At 37.4% G+C, this 19,936-nt stretch overlaps 1 protein-coding gene across 1 annotated transcript in view; it reads left to right on the forward strand.

The window, feature by feature from the left end:
• Positions 1–19,936, forward strand: part of RUFY3 (RUN and FYVE domain containing 3) — a 146,731-nt gene that overhangs the window by 125,086 nt on the left and 1,709 nt on the right. Inside the window, exons 7-15 of the mRNA XM_006873794.1 lie at positions 1,744–1,836; positions 2,959–3,045; positions 5,437–5,604; positions 6,315–6,412; positions 10,615–10,734; positions 11,863–11,962; positions 14,366–14,430; positions 17,404–17,431; positions 18,214–18,285. Coding sequence (XP_006873856.1) covers positions 1,744–1,836; positions 2,959–3,045; positions 5,437–5,604; positions 6,315–6,412; positions 10,615–10,734; positions 11,863–11,962; positions 14,366–14,430; positions 17,404–17,431; positions 18,214–18,285 — 831 coding nt within the window. The remainder of the gene's footprint in view (positions 1–1,743; positions 1,837–2,958; positions 3,046–5,436; positions 5,605–6,314; positions 6,413–10,614; positions 10,735–11,862; positions 11,963–14,365; positions 14,431–17,403; positions 17,432–18,213; positions 18,286–19,936) is intronic.

The following is a 19,936-nucleotide window of genomic DNA, read 5'->3' on the forward strand; positions in this document are numbered from 1 at the left end:
CCCCCCCAATGAGATGGATTGGCACAGTGGCAGACCGATGGGCTCAAATGTATGAAGAATTGTGAGGTTGACGCAGGATCAGGCAGTGTTTGTTCTGTTGTGCTTAGGGTTGCTATGAGTCGGTACTGACTTGATGGCACCTAACAACAACAGTCAGCAAGAGACTAGCAGTTTTTCTTTAGAATGAACATTTTTATTTTTATAACTCTAAAACACCATTCTTATTGTTCTACTCCATGGGTTTCATTTTTCAAGATAGATTCTTAAATATATTAAAATTTTAATTTATGGTGCTAATCAGAATTTTAATCGACAAAGCTTTGAGAATACTCTGCATAGGAATGTTCTACTGAGGTAATGTGACATAATGGTTAAGACCCTGTTCTCTCTGGGTTCAAGTTCCAGCTCTGGCATTTGTTCTTATTAAGTACTATCAAATTGGTTCTGACTCATGGTGACCCCTGTATAGGCTTTCCAAGGAGCGGGAGGTTTGAAATGCTGAACTTGTAGTTAGCAGTCCAGTTCTTATCCTACAGACTCGGATACTTAGTAACTTTCTCTTCCTGGATTAATAACTGAAGCTTCTAGTCAGTCTATTGTTGTTATTGTTAAATGCTGTCGAGTTAGGTCTGCCTCATAGAGACCCTATATATGGTTTCCAAAGTTTCCAGATGGCAACTTTGAAACTGCCGACTTTGTGGTTCGCAGTCCAGAGCTTATCCTACACAGCATTACACCAGGAGTCCACTTATCTGCAAAATGAGGTTAATAATAGTACCTATTTTCTAAGATCTTTGTATGAATTAAGTGACTTTATGAATGATACGGGCATGGAATGGTGCATAGCTATTTTTAAGTAATCAGTAAGTAAATATTAGTCACAAATTTTATTCTCTTAAGACATGTCCTCCTAACCTAGATCTATTTTACTAACAATATTTAGTAATTTATTCATCTACTTACTCATTTACTTATTTAACTAGTAGCATTTATTTTCTTGAAACTTTGTAGTTTTAGAGCTAGGTAAGCACTTTGCATGGCACTGCAGGGTAATGTGCTGGAACTGCAAGGTCAGTTTGAACTTCCAAGTCAGCAGTTCAAACCCACAAGCCACTCTCAGAAACCCTATACAGGGCCACTATGGGTCAGAACCAACTTGACAGCACTTAACAACAACAAGCACTTTGTGTAGACTTTATACAAAGAAAGGTAAGTTTAGTCAGTTTGGCCTTTTCCATGTATGTTGGATTTTAGAGTGTCAGTTAAAAAAGAAAATACCATTTTTCCTCTTCTGGGTTCTAAACCAGTATGACAGAATGAGAAGAATTAACCAATGAAGATATGACTACCTACTTTATTATTGGTAAAGTTGGAATAGAGAAAGCTCACTTGGCCATAATCACAAGAGAGTACTTGAGTCTATCTATATAGAGAGCAGACCCATTTACCCAGAAGTCTTCTGAACTCATAGTAACCCTATATAAGGTTTCCTAGGAGCAGCTGGTGGGTTTGAACTGCCAACCATGTGGTTCACAGTCCAGTGCTGATCCTACAGCATTAGACCAGGATTTTAGACCTCTTAATCTAACCTACTTTTAAAATATTTCCCCTAAATTCTTTATAAGAATATTTTCATGGAATTATCAGTACCTTTTTTTCCTTTTAGAATATCCTAAAAGGAAATTCTTTTGTATAATTAACAAAAGAAAGGCTAAAAGTTTTTTTGTTTTTTTTAATTAACAGCTTGCAGTTGCAAACAATAGGATTATTACCTTGCAAGAAGAAATGGAACGAGTTAAAGAGGAAAGCTCATACATACTGGAATCCAATCGGAAGGTTAATATTATTGTACTTATGAAATGTTTATAGAGAATTGTAGAAAATATTTATATCAGTGTGTTAGTGGTAAAGGACATGCCTAGAAGACTGTTTTGAAGCAGCAAACATTTGATCATTTTAATCATAGTATTTTTACTTAAACCCAAGTGTACTTGAGTAAAGAGTGAAGGTTTGAGGAGGGTGGTACCCCTCTCCAACATGCTTCTTGTCTTCACTTGCTCTCTCTATATATATATAGAAACGTCAAGAAACAATCTAATCGATTTCTTGTTTCTATGTAAGACTTCCAAATCTTACTAATTAGAAATGCATAATTTAACACATTTTGTCCTCTATGATGACTAGAGATCATAATTATCAACAATAACAATCCTGTGCTAAATAGCAGTGGTTCTACTTTTGAAATTAATACAGCTTCTAGCATCTATGTTTAGATATTCCCAGATTGCTATGTTTTTATATTTATTTTTCTGCCGTGTATGATTTCTTTGACATGCCTTACTTCTTGCTAATCCTAGTGTTGCTGTATCTAGGGAGATAGCCTCACTCCGTTTTATCTTCATACTTCTAATGTATTCCCTAGCAATCCAAATATCCACAGAAATGGTTCCTAAAGTAATAGGGACTATATCTGAGTAGGAACTAATGCTATTTTCTGTGAATAATATATTTGATTTTAATGCATAGAAGAATTTTCTACTTACCTTCTATCTCTGGAGAAAGAATGTAGTACTACCTGAACTTGTGGCCTCACTCATATTTTATAGTTTATTTTTAGTTCTATCTCTGGAGAAAGAATGTAGTACTACCTGAACCTGTGGCCTCACTCATATTTTATAGTTTATTTTTAGAGACTGATTTTTAAAACTTCTGCCTCCTGGTTAGGTAACTTCTCTTAGGATTTTAAATAAAATGGCTAGAAATAGTTTAGCTAAGAATTTATTTGAATTTATTAAGCTTCTTTAGTTTGTTTTTTATTATTAAATCTGATTAGGTATTATTAGTCATGTTTATTACGCTCTGCTTAGGTATGATCATATTTCCTTACTAAATAGCAGTCTTAGTGTCAGTTAACTCTGTATGCTTTTTTTAAATCCTTAATTTTTTTATCTTTTCAAGGGTCCTACTAAGCAAGATAAAACTTCAGAAGGACAAGCACTGAGTGAAGCAAGAAAGTATTTAAAGGAGGAGACACAATTACGACTGGTAATCTTTGTTCAAGTTCTAATAGTTTTCTCTGCTCAAGTTCTAATAGTTTAGGAATACATTAAAAGAGAATAGCCTACTTAGAGATTTTTGTCTTACAGACCATAATCAGAAAAAACAATTGTTGTTAGGTGCTGTTGAATTGATTCCAACTTATAGAGAACCTATATAGTGTTTCCAAGGAGGGAGTGGTGGGTTTGAACCGCTGACCTCGTGGTTAGCAGTCCATTTGTTTGCTGCAGCACCACACCATGACTCCAAAAATATCAGTACTGCTCTTAAATTTTTTCTTTGGGTAGATTTTGAGGAACTTGGTGGTTGTTGGTTTTCTTTCTTTCCCACTTTAAAAAAATTTTTGTTAACAGTTTTTGCCCTCCCCTTCACCCAAATTAGCGCTGTGGGTTAATGCACTGGACTGAAAGGTCGGTTGAACCGCAACGTCAGTGGTTCAAGCTCACCAGCCGCTCCTCGGAAACCCTATACCAGGTTCACTATCAGTTGAACCGACTCAACAGCACTTAACAACAGCAACATCCTCTAGTTAGTGATTTACCCCTTCCTTCCCTTCCCCAAATGTTTTATGGCCCCTATAGAACTGTTTCTCATTCTTTTCACCCATATTCCCCATATTGCCTTTCTGTATCTGTTTTCTCAGTATCAACCAGTACAATTTTGCCAATCTGTTTATTGTTTTGTTTGTATAGTTTGCATGACAACATTAAATTTCTAGAACTTACTTTTTAAAACGATGCAATCCCTACTCCTCCCTCAGTCCTCTCCACTGCACAGATTTTAATGTTTTGTTGGAGGGAGGAGCTCCTCTTCCTTTTACTAAGAGTCACTGATGTGGAATGGTGTACACCTGTTTTTAGCTGTTTATTCTGAATTTATTCTTGTACATAAATAGAAAAATGCATCATCCAGTGTGGGTTTTAAGGTATTTTTTTAAATGATGTGTAAATTTATACTGAGGAATAGTACTCCTATAATAGATTTTATCCACATATTAATATATTTTAATATTCCATAGTAATGGAGTCCTTGGGTGATGCAAACAGTTCAATAATTGGCTACCAACTTAAAAGTGGAGTCCTGGTGTGGCTCTGTGGGTTAGTACACTGGACTGCAATGTCAATTTGAACCTCAAGGTCAGCAGTACAAGCTCACCAGATGCTCCTTAGAAACCCTATACAGTGCGCTGTGAGTTGGAACTGACTTGATGGCACTTAACAACAATAACAACTTAAAGTAGGCAATTTATATCCACCCAAAGCACCTCAGTAGAAAGGTGATCTACTTCCAAAAGGTCACCGCCAATGGAACACAGTATTAATATATTACTTTGTCCTGCAGTTCAGGTAGAATGACAAACAAAATAATATGCAAGAACAATATGTAAGAACATGGCGAAGCCTGAAAATAAGGGGTGATTTAATTGTACTAAAAATTAACAGTGTATGAAACAGAATCTTGGGATTTTGAAAATAAACAATTTATTTTAACATCCCTGAAAAATTGTCTTGTATATATTTGTGAATTAGCTCTCAGATACTATCCATTAGGTGAGTCCTAGAAATAATATAGACCAACATTTTTTAAAGCAGTATGATTTCATTTTCTGTCATGCTAACCATATACAGAGGAGAGTCTCCATTAAGCACAACATAATAAAAATCCTAAATAAAAATTTCCACATCGCTTTATCAGAATGAGTTAAATGCTCATTAAGAAGGGAAGTGACCAAGCAAGCTGGCAAGGTCTAGGCGTGCCCTGGTGCAGAAGAACCTCAGTTCTTTGTACCTTTGTCCAGTCATACTCGGTCATTCAAATAATGGTGCTGGGCACAGCAGATCCTTATCAACAAAGAACAAAGAGACTGCAACTTTATTCAGAAACATTTCCAGTATTAATGGCTGAAACTAAGAGATTTCACATTAAGTAAATCGGAAAATTAATTTACCCATGTTGACCATTCCCCGTTATTAAGAGGTTAGCCAACTATCTCCAGTGTTCCTTGGGCTCTTGAATATATTAACCACATCCAAATTTAAGAAAACAGTGACTACTTTACTTTGGGTTGGCAACTGTAACACTTTATAGATAATGCTATAAAAGAACATGACATCAGTTATGTTAATGAGAACAAATGAGTTCCCTCAAGTGTGTATTTTAGACATATTAAATAGCACTGTCTTTGGTCTAGCACATTTATCAGATTTGTTTTTCAGATGTGTGTATGTTGTAATTATCTTATTATGCTTGCTGTTAATGTCTCTGAAAACTAATGCTAGCCTGCAGTCATTTTTTCAGAATATTCAATTCCTATGAAATGCTATGCTTGACACTTAGTTGAGGAAAGAGGGTAAGCAATCTATTTGTCTTTGGGGTCAGGATGTTGAAAAAGAACTGGAGATACAGATTGGCATGAGACAGGAGATGGAACTGGCCATGAAGATGCTGGAGAAGGATGTCTGTGAGAAGCAAGACGCCCTGGTGTCTCTCCGGCAGCAGCTGGATGATCTCAGGGCTCTCAAGCACGAACTTGCCTTTAAACTGCAGGTAGGGGCAATGTGAGGGACAGACTCACTGACTCTAAAATCTCAGAGTGGGGAGGGCTCCCTAAAAAAATCACACTTTAAATGCCAGAGGACTGAGTTACATCTCACTTTGTGGTTAGCTGCTGATAAACCACTTTATAAATCAGACTATCGTATTACTGATCTAGATAGCTACTTTTCAAGTTTTAATGGGGAAGGTCTATTTTATCTTAGAGAATTTCTACTTTCCTGTCTAACTTACAAGCAGAGTCATACAAGAGAACTTAAAAATTCATGAAAAAATTTCATTATCTTTTCATTTTCTCATGAACTTTTTGAAGCCCCCTTATATATCCAATGAACTTTTATATTGGAATACGATAAATTGATGAGTCTTGTGATGTTGATTTTTATAATACGGCTTCATACAAATAATGGAGACCTGGTGCCGATAAGCACTGGATTGCTAACCATAAGCTAACCTCAACGTTGGCAGTTCAAACCCACCAGCCGCTCCTTGGAAATCTTATGCAGGGTCACTATGTATGAGTCAGAACCGACTTGGCGGCACTTAATAACAAGAGCAACTTTATATTTTGTTTTTTTTCTCCATTTGGGAGTTAACATACAAATATATGAACATTTCTATTTCCCATTTAAAGCTAAGTTCAAAAGACATGCTTGATATAATTTAGAATTTTATATAAATCACTGTATTCTTTTCTGTGACAGAGTTCAGACTTAGGAGTAAAGCAGAAAAGTGAACTGAACAGTCGCTTGGAAGAGAAGACCAATCAGATGGCTGCTACCATCAAACAACTGGAACAAAGGTAAAAGTGCAGTTTCTTGAATGAAATCCTTTGGTCTGGTCTTTGAGGGAATATGATATGTATTTGGTAAATAGAAAATTTGCCAAATACATAAAATTATTTTTCGCTTTCAGACATGCTGCTAGATAGAAATGCAGATATGTTTTGTTTGTATTTTCTAAGATGTCACTAAAAACATTTTTTTTAAATGTCAATTTTTCATGAATATTTTGGATAGCAGGACTTTTACCCTTTTACTGAACTCTTTTTCTGTATCTTGTGCTCAAGGAAGAATACTTACAATAAGAACTAATTTGGAAAGAACCTTTAAATATATGTTTGTAACTCTGGAATTTCATTGTCCATCACTTACAGTGTTTGAATGCTTTGTTACTAGATGATTAGTGGTACTGAGATACAGGTGACCTCTGAGGATCTAGTCTGAATCTTTTTCTCTTTTCTTTAACTTTTCTTTCCTCTCTCCAATCTCCCTTTTTTCTTTCTTGCCCCTGGACATTTCTGTGAAGCTTGCACTGTCACCTCCCACCCACAACTCAGATCTGTGTTTCTGCTGCTCTGACCTCCATCTAGGGACCAGTTTATCGTTCCCTGTGCCCAAAGCTAACCTTCTCCCCATGCCACTCTGTTGTTTTTCTTGTTTCTCTGATTTTCTAAAATCACCATTTTCTTCCTGATGACTCAGCTGCCTAGAGATATGGCTGAGATGTCCAGATTGAATGAAACATGACATCCAAAGTTGTTCAGTGTTGCAAATCTATGCTCCCAACGTTGTTGTTGTTAAGTGCCGTTGAGTCGGTTCCAACGCTGGTGACCTTGAACCACCGACCTTGTGGTTCAAATGACTTTACTAGTCAGCACATTAGCCCATTGTTGCAAACATTGTTGTTGTTGTTGTTAAGTGCCGTCGAGTCAGTTCCGACCCATAGCGACCCTGTACAGGGTTTCCGAGGGTGTAAATCTTTACGGGAGTAGAAAGCCTCATCTTTCTCCCGCGGAGCAGCTGGTAGTTTCGAACCACTGACCTTAAGGTTCGCAGCCCGATTTGTAAACACTACGCTACCAGAGCTCCTTGTTGCAAACATTAACACCCACTAAATCACCCAGTTAAGGAGCCCTGGTGGCATAGTGGTTCTATTGTCAGACTGCCTGCCACAAATTCAGCAGTTGAAATCCACCATCTTATCTTTTGATGAGAATATAGGCTCCTTGAAGTTAGTTAACTAATCTTTAAGTCCCTCATTGGATCTGTCACAGTGCCATGAGCATACAAAAGGTATTTAGGGGATACTCCAGTTAATGAGTGACTTATTTTATTCAGGGGATTCTTAACACCACACTGTATGTTAATTACAAATTAATAATGAAGTGTAAAACCTCTGTTTTGACTGATGAGTAAAAAGCTATCACTTTGCCTAGTTATCTAAGAAAATATGTACTTGCTTGTAGAAGTTATGTTTATGATTTAACAAATCATTCTTAGTGTTCATAAGTTATGCTTTTGATATGTTATATCAAATTATCGTTCAGTGATTTTTTTTACTTGGTATTTAAAGCAGACAGAGCTAAAGTAATTACTTACTTCTTTAAGTATGATATAGCTGACTTGGTCTCTTGCTATTTTGTCTTTCTTTTTTGTGCATTTTCTCACCCTTCTTTCACTCCATTTTCATTTTTATTTTATTAATTTAGTGAAAAGGATTTGGTGAAACAGGCAAAAACCTTAAATAGTGCAGCAAATAAACTGATCCCAAAACATCATTAGGCATTTCACAGTTGATCACCTCACAAGTCTGTTATCACAACAAAATTGTAAAAGGAAGAAATCTGAAAGTTACTATGTTTAAGCTCCGGTTCTATAAAATGTCACCAAAAGTTGACTTGGAATTTGCTGGACTTGAAAAAATCAGTTGGATGTATAAGTTGGGTTTTATTTGCTTGCTTCTTTTTTAATTTCTCCCCCAGAATTAAAAATTTGGTATAAGTTTCCTGACTAAATGCCAAATAAACTTTGTAAAATTATTTCTTATTTGACCAGTAAACAAATTATTGGAAAAAAAAGAAAAGAAAAAGTCTAGGGAGTTGAAGCCCTAAATGTATTTATCAATTACTTTATAACCCAGTCCTTGACAATATCAGATTCTAGGTACATTGTTTTTGTCTGTATCAGCTCAGTGAACCTGTTTAGCCACTGAAATATAATGAACTAGAGGTGAATACCATGTGAGCTTGGACTGTGTGTCTTAGGCCATGACTTCTTTTAATTTCTGTTACGTAGGTTTAGTCCCATGCCAAGGATAAGAATTTAGCATTTCATATCACTACAGTTTTAGTAATCAAGATTGCGTGCAACTTTTTTAGCCTTAGTGACTTGAGGGGAAAAAACAAAAACAAAATAGCATCTTTACATTTATTTTAAGTACATAGAGATAAAGTTAGTAAGTTGGTTATTCATGGTAACATAGCAATGTAGATGCTTGGGTAAATCTTACTATTTTTCATCTTCTACCTCTGCAATTTTTTCCTATAATTCCACTTTCTATTTAGATTTCTCAGAGGGGAAAAAAAAACAAAACAACAACTAATAATAAAAGCACTCTTCTCCTTAAAAGATAAATAAAGAAACAATAGGCTAACCATTTTTCAAATCTATTCTCCTTTTCCTGTTGAATTAAAGAGGGCAGGGTGTAGACATGAGTGATGGTTTCCTGCCTGTCCTTTACCTGGAAAACTCTTAATTAATTCAGAGCTTCTGTTACTTTTTCTTAAAGTTCCTAGGAAACTAATAATACGTTACTAGAAAAGCATTTCAAAGTAGGAAGTAGTTATCCTTTATTGTCGTTTAGTCTAAAAATGAACAAGTCCCAGTAGATATCCAAAAACAATATTAGCAGGGTTTCTTTTTCTAAGTGACCACCAATCTAACCCTTTCTAGGCTTTAGAGTGTAAATAATCCTATAAATACTTGGATTATTTTTAATGATTTGATTCTGGGGGACAGGCTTTCCATAAGCCTTCATTCCTTCAAAAAATATCAGCAAAATATTTGCTTTTTCTCTCATTCTGGTATGATTTGCAGCATTTCAGCTGCTTAGGTGAGGACAAAGATAACCCCTTTGCTTTCAGCTATTGAAGTCTCTTGTCACCTTCTTGACAAAACCAGAGTACAAGAATAAGACAGGTCCTTGCAGAGACTTGAACCGAAGTCAAGTTAAAAAAAAAAAAACATGTTTAGAACAACTTAATGGAAGATCTTGTGCTCTTAAGTTTTAGTTTTTATAATTTTGCACCTATACAATATAGTTCTTACTGTATTTCTGCCTTTATCCACCACTTATGGTAATGAGTTATCTTACTATGAACATTTGGAAATAGTGCTCAAACACCAAAATAAGGCTTTGAAAATTAAAAAAAAAAAAAAAGCAAAAAAAGCATGCTTCCAATTTATATTAAAGAGAACCTCCAATGTTTCACCTTCTAGAACATGCTTCTTTATAGGAGCAAAGTTGTAGGCAGAAGACAACATTCATCAGAATCTTCCAGATAATAAGGTCAGGAATCTTATGCAGGCCTAGTACCTCTTAGTTGTTTGTCCACGTGGTCACACAGCACATGGCCAAACTCTGACAAAGGCTTTTCCTTACCGAATAACCCAGAAGCTGCGTGAGGGTTAATGAATAACATTCTAAGATTTGATACATTATGTGGTTTGAAGAAAGGACCAGAGAAATGTTCTAATTCCACATATAAGAAATTGCCCATTTACAAGTTCCAGTAATGTGCATAAGACAGAAATGGAAAGTACCAAACCTGCTAGTAAATAAAAACAAGCAAGACAGTGGGTTTAACTTAAATTACTGTTTACTTGAGGTTGGATTTGGATATGGGTTTTTAAAAACGTGATGTCTTATTGTTTATCATCTAATGGCTGTAAACTGTAGTAATAGAATAGTAATAATAATAATAAAAAAATTGAAAAATCAGCTTTTCTTCTGCCTGGTTCACCTTCATCTTGCTTTTCTTTAAAATTTGTTTCCTCAGCATTTTTTTTTGCCCCCATAATTTCTTCTCCTTTGTTTTACAAAATTTTTGTCTGTCTCTCCCAGCCTTCCTCCTTGGGTTGTTTTATTTTATGTTATGAACTCGGTCTTCCTCCCCACCATGGCTTTTGTTTTTTATCACAAGTTCATGTGGCTCACATCCAGATTGCGCCAAGCTGAGCGAGGCCGCCAATCGGCCGAATTGGATAACCGGCTCTTCAAGCAGGATTTTGGAGACAAGATCAACAGTCTGCAGCTGGAAGTGGAGGAGCTCACCAGGCAGCGGTGAAGAGAGGGCATCTTGAGCTGACAGGGTGGTAATCATGGGTAATGCTAAAGACAAACCAAGAAAAGGGGATCTCATGACTTCCAGCCATCTCTGCACTTTGTAGTGATCTTTTTCTGTAATTAGAATTCAGAAAGCTTCACATATACAAACATTCCCAAAATCCATTCTGTTTGGATTATTTTAAACTTCTTTCTACTGTGTGCCAGATACTTTTACTAGGCACTTCACATACATTCTCTCCTAACAAACTCACATCAACTCAGTTAGTAGGTGGTATGTATTATTTCCCTCACTGTAGATTGAAACAAGGTTTAGAACAGTTAAATTTCTCCATATTCACACTGTTAAGTGTGGTGCTGTAGGATAAGCACTGGACTGCTAACTGCAAGGTCCGAAGTTCTATATCACCAGCTGCTCCTTGGAAGCCCTGTACAGAGTCATTATGAGACAGAACCAACTCAAAGGCATTAACAGCAACAGGCTAATAAATGGGAACACTGTTATTTCAAAGCCTGCCTTTCTGACTCGAAGCCCTTAACCACTTTTCTGTATTATCTCTCAAATAAGACTCACTTCCATGCTGAAACTGCTGACTTAATATAAATACAACTTTGTGTTGAATACAAAGCACATATGAGTAGCTACTAAGGACACTAGTGGTTGAGGTTTTAACTGGAATTAAATACATAACTGTAGAGAGATCAGCTAATAAATATGAAATAGGGCTAGAATATCAGTACTTTGATATATATCTTGCTGAAAATTAGTAAACATGTCTTTTAAGTACAGTAAATCCGATCATTTTTTATTTTGTTGAGTCATAACTCTTTATTAGGAGTTAATATAAAATGTTAATATTTCAAGTAGTGATTTTCATGCACTGTAAAATCCTAAAAGGCATTCTTAATCATCCAAGAAAATTCAAGTGTGTTGTATGTCTTTTAGTGTTAAGCTGTTGGATTTATTGTATTATAGTTTAATACTTTAAATTTCGGTTTTCTGTGTATCTGGTAACTTTTTATCAAGTATTCAATTTTACTTGTTAAACTTTAAGGAAAGGGACTGACATTCTTTAGAGAATAGAAATCTAAATTTTCATCCTTTTCCTCTTCCACCTACCCCAGAACTCAGCTTGAGTTAGAACTAAAACAGGAACGAGAAAGAAGATTATGTAACAACAGGAGCATCCCAGGAAAGGGTTCACAGAAGACAGAGCCTAAAACGGTAATACTTGTTTATTCCCCTGTTCATTCACTTTAATTTAAATTGGATTTTTAGAAGCTGCATTGATAGGCCCCACCGTTTGCTTTCAGGGCTCATATACTTGATTGCTTTTGCCTTGAGTGTGTAGATTGCAGGCAAGAGATGGAGAGAGTACAGGCAAGCTTGATTCTAAGTCTACTTCTAGGAATCTCTCTAACTTGCTTCTACTTGGTAACAGGAGTTTGGTAACTGTGATTTTCATGGCTCTTGTATCTTCTTCGATTTGTTAAGATAATTTTGGTATCTTAGCAAAAATAAGTATTTTTCAGACATCTGCTAACTAAAAATACTCTAATAATGATATAGTAAACACTTCTAACCCTCAGTTTCTTAACAGAATTTTCTTAAATATGTATTTGCTTCTATACACACATTTTTCAAAATCATAAAGATCCTAGTTTGAATATACTCAGGTATAACAATAACTAGAAAAAGAAGGAACTAGGCTGGATACACAAGTAATAGAGAAAGTACGGAATAGAGGTTTCTGCAAAACGATCTTAGGAAAGAAACCTCTAGTAACTATAAAGATTAGGGAGCTAAAATTGTCTCTGGCATTTAAGAAACAGTGTCAGCTTCTTCAAGTAATAAAATCAGAAAAGCCTGGAATTCTTTTTCCGCCAGAGACCAAACATGGGGAGAGAACTGCCTCCTTCATAAACATATATAAGAAAGAACAAATTAATCAGCTCATTAAAATTCCTGTAGAGTGAGCTACAGGAGAGCAGAAAAGAATAAAAAATGGAATTTTATCATATAATGTCTGTAACTAATAGTATTGGCACAACAGTTAAGTACTTGGCTGTTAACAAAAGGTCAGTGGTTCAAATCCTTACCACAACTTTGCAGAAGAAAATGACATAAAATCTTCTCCCATAAAGATTACAGCCTAGATGACGTTATGGGGCAGTTCTGCTCTGTCCAACAGTCACAATGAGTCAGAATCAACTTGCTGGCACACAAAATCAATAACAACTAATAATTTAATGGTGTGTTGCTGCAGGATAAACACTGAACCAAAAAGGTCAGTGCTTCGGCAGTTCAAACCCACCAACTGCTCTTTGGAAACCCTATACAGGGTCATTATGAGTCAGAACCAACTCAACGGCACTTAACAACTAAGTACCACTCTCTATGTAGCATACTGTCTTTATTGTTTTCATTTTGTGAATAGTAAATGTGCTCATAAGGGCTTCCAGAGGTTTGTTTAAAATCTTGGCCTATCTTATCCCAGCTTTCTAAGGAGGCCTTAAAGTTTCTCAATCTTAAATTGCCCTGCAGTAGCGGTTTCCAAGAAGATAATATCCTTAACATTGGGATAATAAGAAGAGACTTCAAAAAATTCCTGGGAAAATGCCATTATCTTTTCATTCCATTTTCCCAAGAGCTTTTTGAAGCCCCCTTGTATTGTATTGACCTCCTTTCCTTGACCCTTGAGTGGTCTGAGAACACACATTCCACTCTTGGAGGCAGCAGGGCAGCATAGAGCACTGGGAAAAATGCATTTGGGAACTTTACAATGGTCCTTCAGAGTAGGAAAATTCTTGAGTTGTATAGGTTGTAGAAGTTGTGATGACATTAGGGTACCTACTAGGATTATACTGTCTGCTGGATGCATCTTGGCCACGCTCACTTGGACCAGTTTTTCATAATGTATTTTCTCCTACGAAGTAACTGATATTTTAAGCCTGCTCTACAAGTAAGTAAGGAGCTCTGGTAGCGTAGTGGTTACGAATTGGGCTGCAAACCTTAAGGTCAGCGGTTCGAAACTACCAGCTGCTCCGCGGGAGAAAGATGAGGCTTTCTACTCCCGTAAAGATTTACACCCTCGGAAACCCTGTTACAGGGTCGCTATGGGTCGGAACTGACTCGACAGCACTTAACAACAACAAGTAAGTGAGATACGTTCTAAATGTCATTTCATCTCAGGAATTAAAGAAAAAAAAAATTCAGGAGCTCAGGTAGCATAGTCGTTATGAGTCAGGCTGCTAACCTCAAGGTCAGCAGTTTAGATGTTTCATAGGAGAAAGATGAGGCTTTCTGCTCCCATAAAGATTTACAGCCTAGGAAACCATATACAGGGTCACTATGAGTCAGAACCAACTCCATGGTACACGAACCCCTACCACCACCACTATGAAAATAACTTGTTTCAATCTATGTTAGTCGTTTTTTTAAAAAACCACTTGGCGCAGAGAATGAGAAAACATCCTTGAAGGTTAGATCTCTTCTCTTATTAAAAAACAAAACCTACTTATTAGTTTTGCATACCCAAGCTAATACCACACAGAATAAAATATCAGCAACATCATCATGGGTTAGCATTCTGAATAATGAATCAATTCAACTCTTTTCTTTTGGCAGGATGGGAAGCACAGAATTCAAGATGAAAATGTTGACCTAAAAAAAGCCTCAGAAGAATGCCACAGGTCTTTACTAATCAAATATTTATTAAGATATAACGTTATTTGGGGGTGTTGGGAAAGAGGGAGCTTTTGATACTGGTTGGCCTTGTCACAGACTAGGTACTGACTTCAGAAATATTTAACATGCCAGAAAGATATTTTGAAGGGGAAGTGAATAAATAACAAAGCAGGTAAAACATATTAAACCAAACTCATTGGTCCATTTTATAAAAAGAGTAATCAGTCTGTCCTGATTCTTCCCTAATTAATTCACAAACTCAAATTAACACTTTAAAAATTATTAATAGGTGTCCCAAAAGAATTAAGTCATAGCATTTCTTAGGCTCTTAAATGTACTTGAGTTCATTCGTTTCCACTTTTGTGCTAAGTGAAAAGTAGCTGTGTTTCAAATCAATCCTCTCATTCCCCATATCTCATTTCTCTTAGAGTCACACAGCTTCACTTGATTCCGTTTTCTTAGCTCTTATTGTACACAGTATGTGAAGCATAGCATCTGTTTTGAGGAAGTTCACCTTGGGCAGTTATTTTAGATGGTAGAAATATTTCAAAATATTGCATAGTGCTGCTGTATCAAAAAATAAAGGAGATTAATAATGAGGAAAAATGCTCTGGATAAATTTAGAGAAAAGTAAACAGTATAGTTTATTGGCACTTGCGTCTGCCCAGGCTTTGTTGCCTTCAGAATGAAGCTCTGTGTCAACTGGAACAAAAGGGAGGGGGGGTGTAAATGAACTTTTGAAAAGTGGAGGAGACTGTACTTAACTTGAACACCCTTCCTCACCTCTAAGGTAATGTTTCCAAAGCCTTTTATTTTGTTCTCACAGAAGGTAGTATGATCTACAGCTAACTTTAACTCTTTCACCACCCATGGGACATATAGCACCCACATATATCGCCCTCTTCTGGGGTAATTTGGGCAGCTGTTTTCCCACTGACAGTGCTTGCAGCTGGCAGGAGGGGAGCTTTATAAGACTGTTAGAAATGAAAGAAATGGGTGAGTGCCTCAAATTACTGTTTTTACAGGTTATTGTATAAGGTAATGCAGCCCGTAGGTGTGATTTTGACATTTTTGGTCTGTTTTTACATTTTTCACTGGGAGATCAGCCTAGTAAGGAAATTTCCAGATTGCTGTATGTTGCTTTGGAGCCGTGATGGTGCTGTAGGATAAGGCTGGCAGTTCACAGCCACTCCACAGGAGAAAGAGGAGGCTTTCTGCTCCCACAAAGATTTACAGCCCGAGAAACCCTATCCAGGGTTACTGTGAGTTGGAATCAACTGGATGGCAGTGGGGTGGAATACATTGTTTAGAAGTTGCCCTTCTCGCGATTATTCCATGTTTACCCATCAAAGGATTTAAAAAGTTGTGCACAGTCCAGAGAGATGTATATGTTGAATTAATCTTACCATCCTCCTCTGAATCCAGAGTAATAAGCATGCCCTGTAATCATACCCTAGAGTTGAGAGGAACATATGTCCCAATCATATGTATAAAAATCCACGTCATAACAAAATTTCAGAAATGTACCTTGATTCAGCATGTCTTCCACTTGATTGAAAACATAGTATCAAAAATTTTTTCAAAGTAGAAAATTGGGTCATGAAAGTGTCTACGTAACTTTACAGATTTGCATGGGCACATGGAAGGGAACAAGAAAGGTCTTCACGTTACCCTGAGCTTCCAAGTACTTTCCAGAACAAAATCAAGTCATTTACAATCAGGAGTGTCTATTAAATGCTAGGTCCCAATTTAGATCCTAGGAATATAAGAAAATATTATCTGTGGGGGATTTTTCCTAGAACTGGAGTGGGCTCAGTTTTTTTCATTTAGGTCCTTTTCCTAATTAATTTGCTCAAGTTCACATTTTAATAATATTTGTAGAGGGGGAAAAATACATGACATTATCAAGAATAAGTTTCCGTATCAGAAAAAAAAAAAAAAAACGCTATTAAAAAGTATGGCATTGGCCATTGGAATTTACATGTTGGAAAACATGAACGTTAACTATTTTTTGGTAGTGGTGGTGTTGTGTGCTGTTGAGTCCATTCTGACTCAGAGCGACCCCATATAAAGTTTCCAAGGAGTGACTGGTGGGTTTGAACTGCCGACTTTGTGGATTAGCAGTCCAGTGCATATCCCACAGTGCCACACGAGGACTCCCTTTTTCTTGGTTGCTGTTGTCAGGTGCCATCGAGTCGGAACCGACTCATAGTGAACCCATGCAAAGCAGAACGAGACAATGTCCAATCCTGGGCCAACCACACTTGAGTCCATCAATGATGCCACCTGGCCAATCCATCTCGTTGGGGGTCTTCCTCTTTTTTTCCAACCCTCCATCTTACCAAGCATGACATCATTCTCCAGTGACTGTTCCCTCCTGACAATATGTCCAAAGTATGAGAGACGAAGTTTGGCCATCTTGGCCTCCAAGGAGCACTCTGGCTGCACTTCTTCCAAAACAGATCTGTTGGTTCTTTTGGCAGTCCATAGCACTTTTATTATTCTCCTCCAACACCATAACTCAAATGCATCAATTCTTATACAGTCTTCCTTATTCACTGTCCAACTTTCGCATGCATATGAGGTTATTGAAAATACCATGGCTTGGGTCAGGCGCACCTTAGTCCTCAAGCTGACATCTCTGCACTTCAACACTTTAAAAAGTTCCTGTACAGTACATCTGCCTAATGCAATACGTCTTGGTAGTAGAAACAAAAATAAAATAAGTTCCTAATCTGTTTTTAAGCAGGAACTATAATAATGTAAGCCAAGGGTCAGATTCTAGTAACAGATTTAACAACAACAAAAAATTTTTTTCTGTTGAGTCACAATAATCATGTTGCTCCCAGCAGCATTAAAAGGACATAGTAGTGCTTTTTTAGCAAAATTTGTGTTTTCTGAGCAACTTTTAATTGAGATGGTGTCAGTGGAAATGCAGTAGCTTACTCTTTATTTTTGTCCTTTATTCTCCATTTCAGGCTGCAGTCTCACTCCCTGGATCAACAGGTAATTGAGCCTACTGTTCTGAAATGTCTTGTATAAGAGATGAAGTTGGTTGGAGCATGCCTCACCATAAACAAGGTAGCTTAGGAGGCGAACGAATGATTCCAAGCCTTTGCTGATGCTCCTTTTCACAGTGTCTGAAAGAGCTTGCACAGGCAGTAGCACAGCTTTGAACATTTTACTAAGGAAATAGCCATCCTCACTTCTCACTGTACAGTGTCTCTGATATACTCTGGAGCCTGGCAGGACTCCCTTTGCCTCAGTTTCCCCAGACATAAAATGGGGGTGGGGGTAGGGAGAGAAAATGAACTTCTTGATTACTTAGAAATAAGTCAGATTAAATGGTAGTAAAACACTTTGCATATAGCACGGCATTTAACCACCCCATGAGAGAGATGGTCAGGGTTACTATGTCTGCGGCCCCTGTAATTCAGTTCCTAGGATGTGAAGTGAAGCCTAGACTGTCCATTCTCAGTGCAAGAGTAAAACAAGAGGGACGGGGCAATTTTACCTTTTATTATTTTTTAAATGTTTTCTACTTCCATATGCTTTAATTTTGTTTTTATAAGTAACATCACATTTTTACTTTTATTTTAAAAATTAATAGAACTACAACAATAATGATAGAATTATGAGTTGTACTAAGGTGTTGGGACTATATGTAATTGTTTCCAGATTTTTTTCCAATATGCTTATATGCATTTTTTGTAATGTACATGCATTTTCTGAAAGTATTAATGTTTCTGGGACTCAGGGTAACTAAACTGGCTGCCTGTATGGTTTAGGATCAGCATCTGCTCTCTGAAAAGCCACAGGTGTGTGAGCTATGCCAGGAAGATGGTGGCAGCACAAAAAAGGTAAGTGGGGTGAGAAGTGGGCAGATTCTTCCTGGAGATGCCCACTATTGCTCCAGCCCCTTTTCAGGAATAACAGACTTCTCTCGTGTACCCCGTGACTCATCAGAGTGCAGAGTTGGTAGAAAAGCAAAGGGAGCAGTGGTTGATTAGCTGTGCTTTTTCAGTCGTAGTAAGTCATGCCAGAAAATCCCCACTAAGAATAAATGATTTGAAACAAATAAGCAAACATAAATATATGCATTAAGTAGAAAATATACATTGAGAGCCTAATGTGGCATATGCTATCCCATGTACTGTAGAAAGAATAATGAACAAAATAGACCAAGTCCTATTCTTATGAAGTTTATGACCTTTGTGTCATCATTATGTGGCTCAGAGAAGTTAAATACATCCCCCAAAGTTAGTTCTACAGTTAATGGTAAAGCCCGGAGTCCAGCCTGACTTGGGCTCCAAAGTCTGTGGTCCTTGCAGTTATTCCATCCTTGTTACAACAGAAGAGGGAGGTAGGATTGACAAAAGAGGTTCTTTTAATTATTTGGGGAAATTGCCTCTGAAAGGGAAATTAACTCTCCCCACTTGTTTTCCCACAAACCTTCCTGATCTGTTGTCCTGAAGTAAGCAGAAGAGGAAGGAAGCATTTAGGAAGAATGAGTTGCTTTTATAGGCAGATCTGTGTCTTGCTCATAGGAATCTCCCCCATAATCTAATATGGTACCAAGTATACAAGGGGCTTCAAAAAATTCATGGACGAATGGAATGAAAAGATAATGAAATTTTCCACAAACTTTTGAAATCCCTTTGCATTGTTAGGTGCTGTCGTCAGTTCCAACTGATAGTGACCCTATATACAACAGAGTCCTGAAGGACATCGTAATTGGTAAAGTGAAGGGTTAGCAGAAAAGATGATGACTCCCAATGAGATGGATTGACACGGGACACCCACAATGGGCTCAAACAACTGTGAAGATGGCACAGAACCAGGCAGTGTTTCTTTCTGTTGGTGTATAGGGTCACTAAGAGTCAGACCAACCCAGTGGCACCTAACAACAACGTATATAACAGAACAAAATACTGGCTGGTTCTACACCATCATCACAATTGTTGCTGCGTTTGAGCTCACTATTGCAGCCATTGTGTCAGTCCGTCTCGTTGAGGGTCTTCTTTTTTTTCCGCTGACCTTAAGGAGCTCTGGTGGCATAGTGGTTACGAATTGGGCTACTAACCTCAGGGTCAGCAGTTCGAAACTACCAGCTGGTCCACGGGAGAAAGATGAAGTTTTCTGCTCCTGTAAAGATGTATAGCCTCGGAAACCCTGTACGGGGTCGCTATGAGTCAGAACCGACTCCATGGCACATAACCACCACCAAGCATAATGTCCTTTTCTAGGGATTACTCCTGCCTAATTTGTTGTTGTTGTTGTTTTTGTTGTTAAGTGCCGTCAAGTCGGTTCCGACCCATAGCGACCCTGTACAGGGTTTCCGAGGCTGTAAATCTTTACGGGAGCAGAAAGCCTCATTTTTCTCCCGTGGAGCAGCTGGTAGTTTCGAACTGCTGACCTTGCGGTTCCCAGCCCGATTCGTAACCACTACGCTACCAGCTGCCCAATATAAGTGAGTCTTGGTGGTACCATTAGGTATGTTTACTATTTTTC

The sequence above is a fragment of the Chrysochloris asiatica genome, unplaced genomic scaffold (assembly GCF_000296735.1).
Source record: "Chrysochloris asiatica unplaced genomic scaffold, ChrAsi1.0 scaffold00254, whole genome shotgun sequence".
Lineage (NCBI taxonomy): Eukaryota > Metazoa > Chordata > Mammalia > Afrosoricida > Chrysochloridae > Chrysochloris > Chrysochloris asiatica.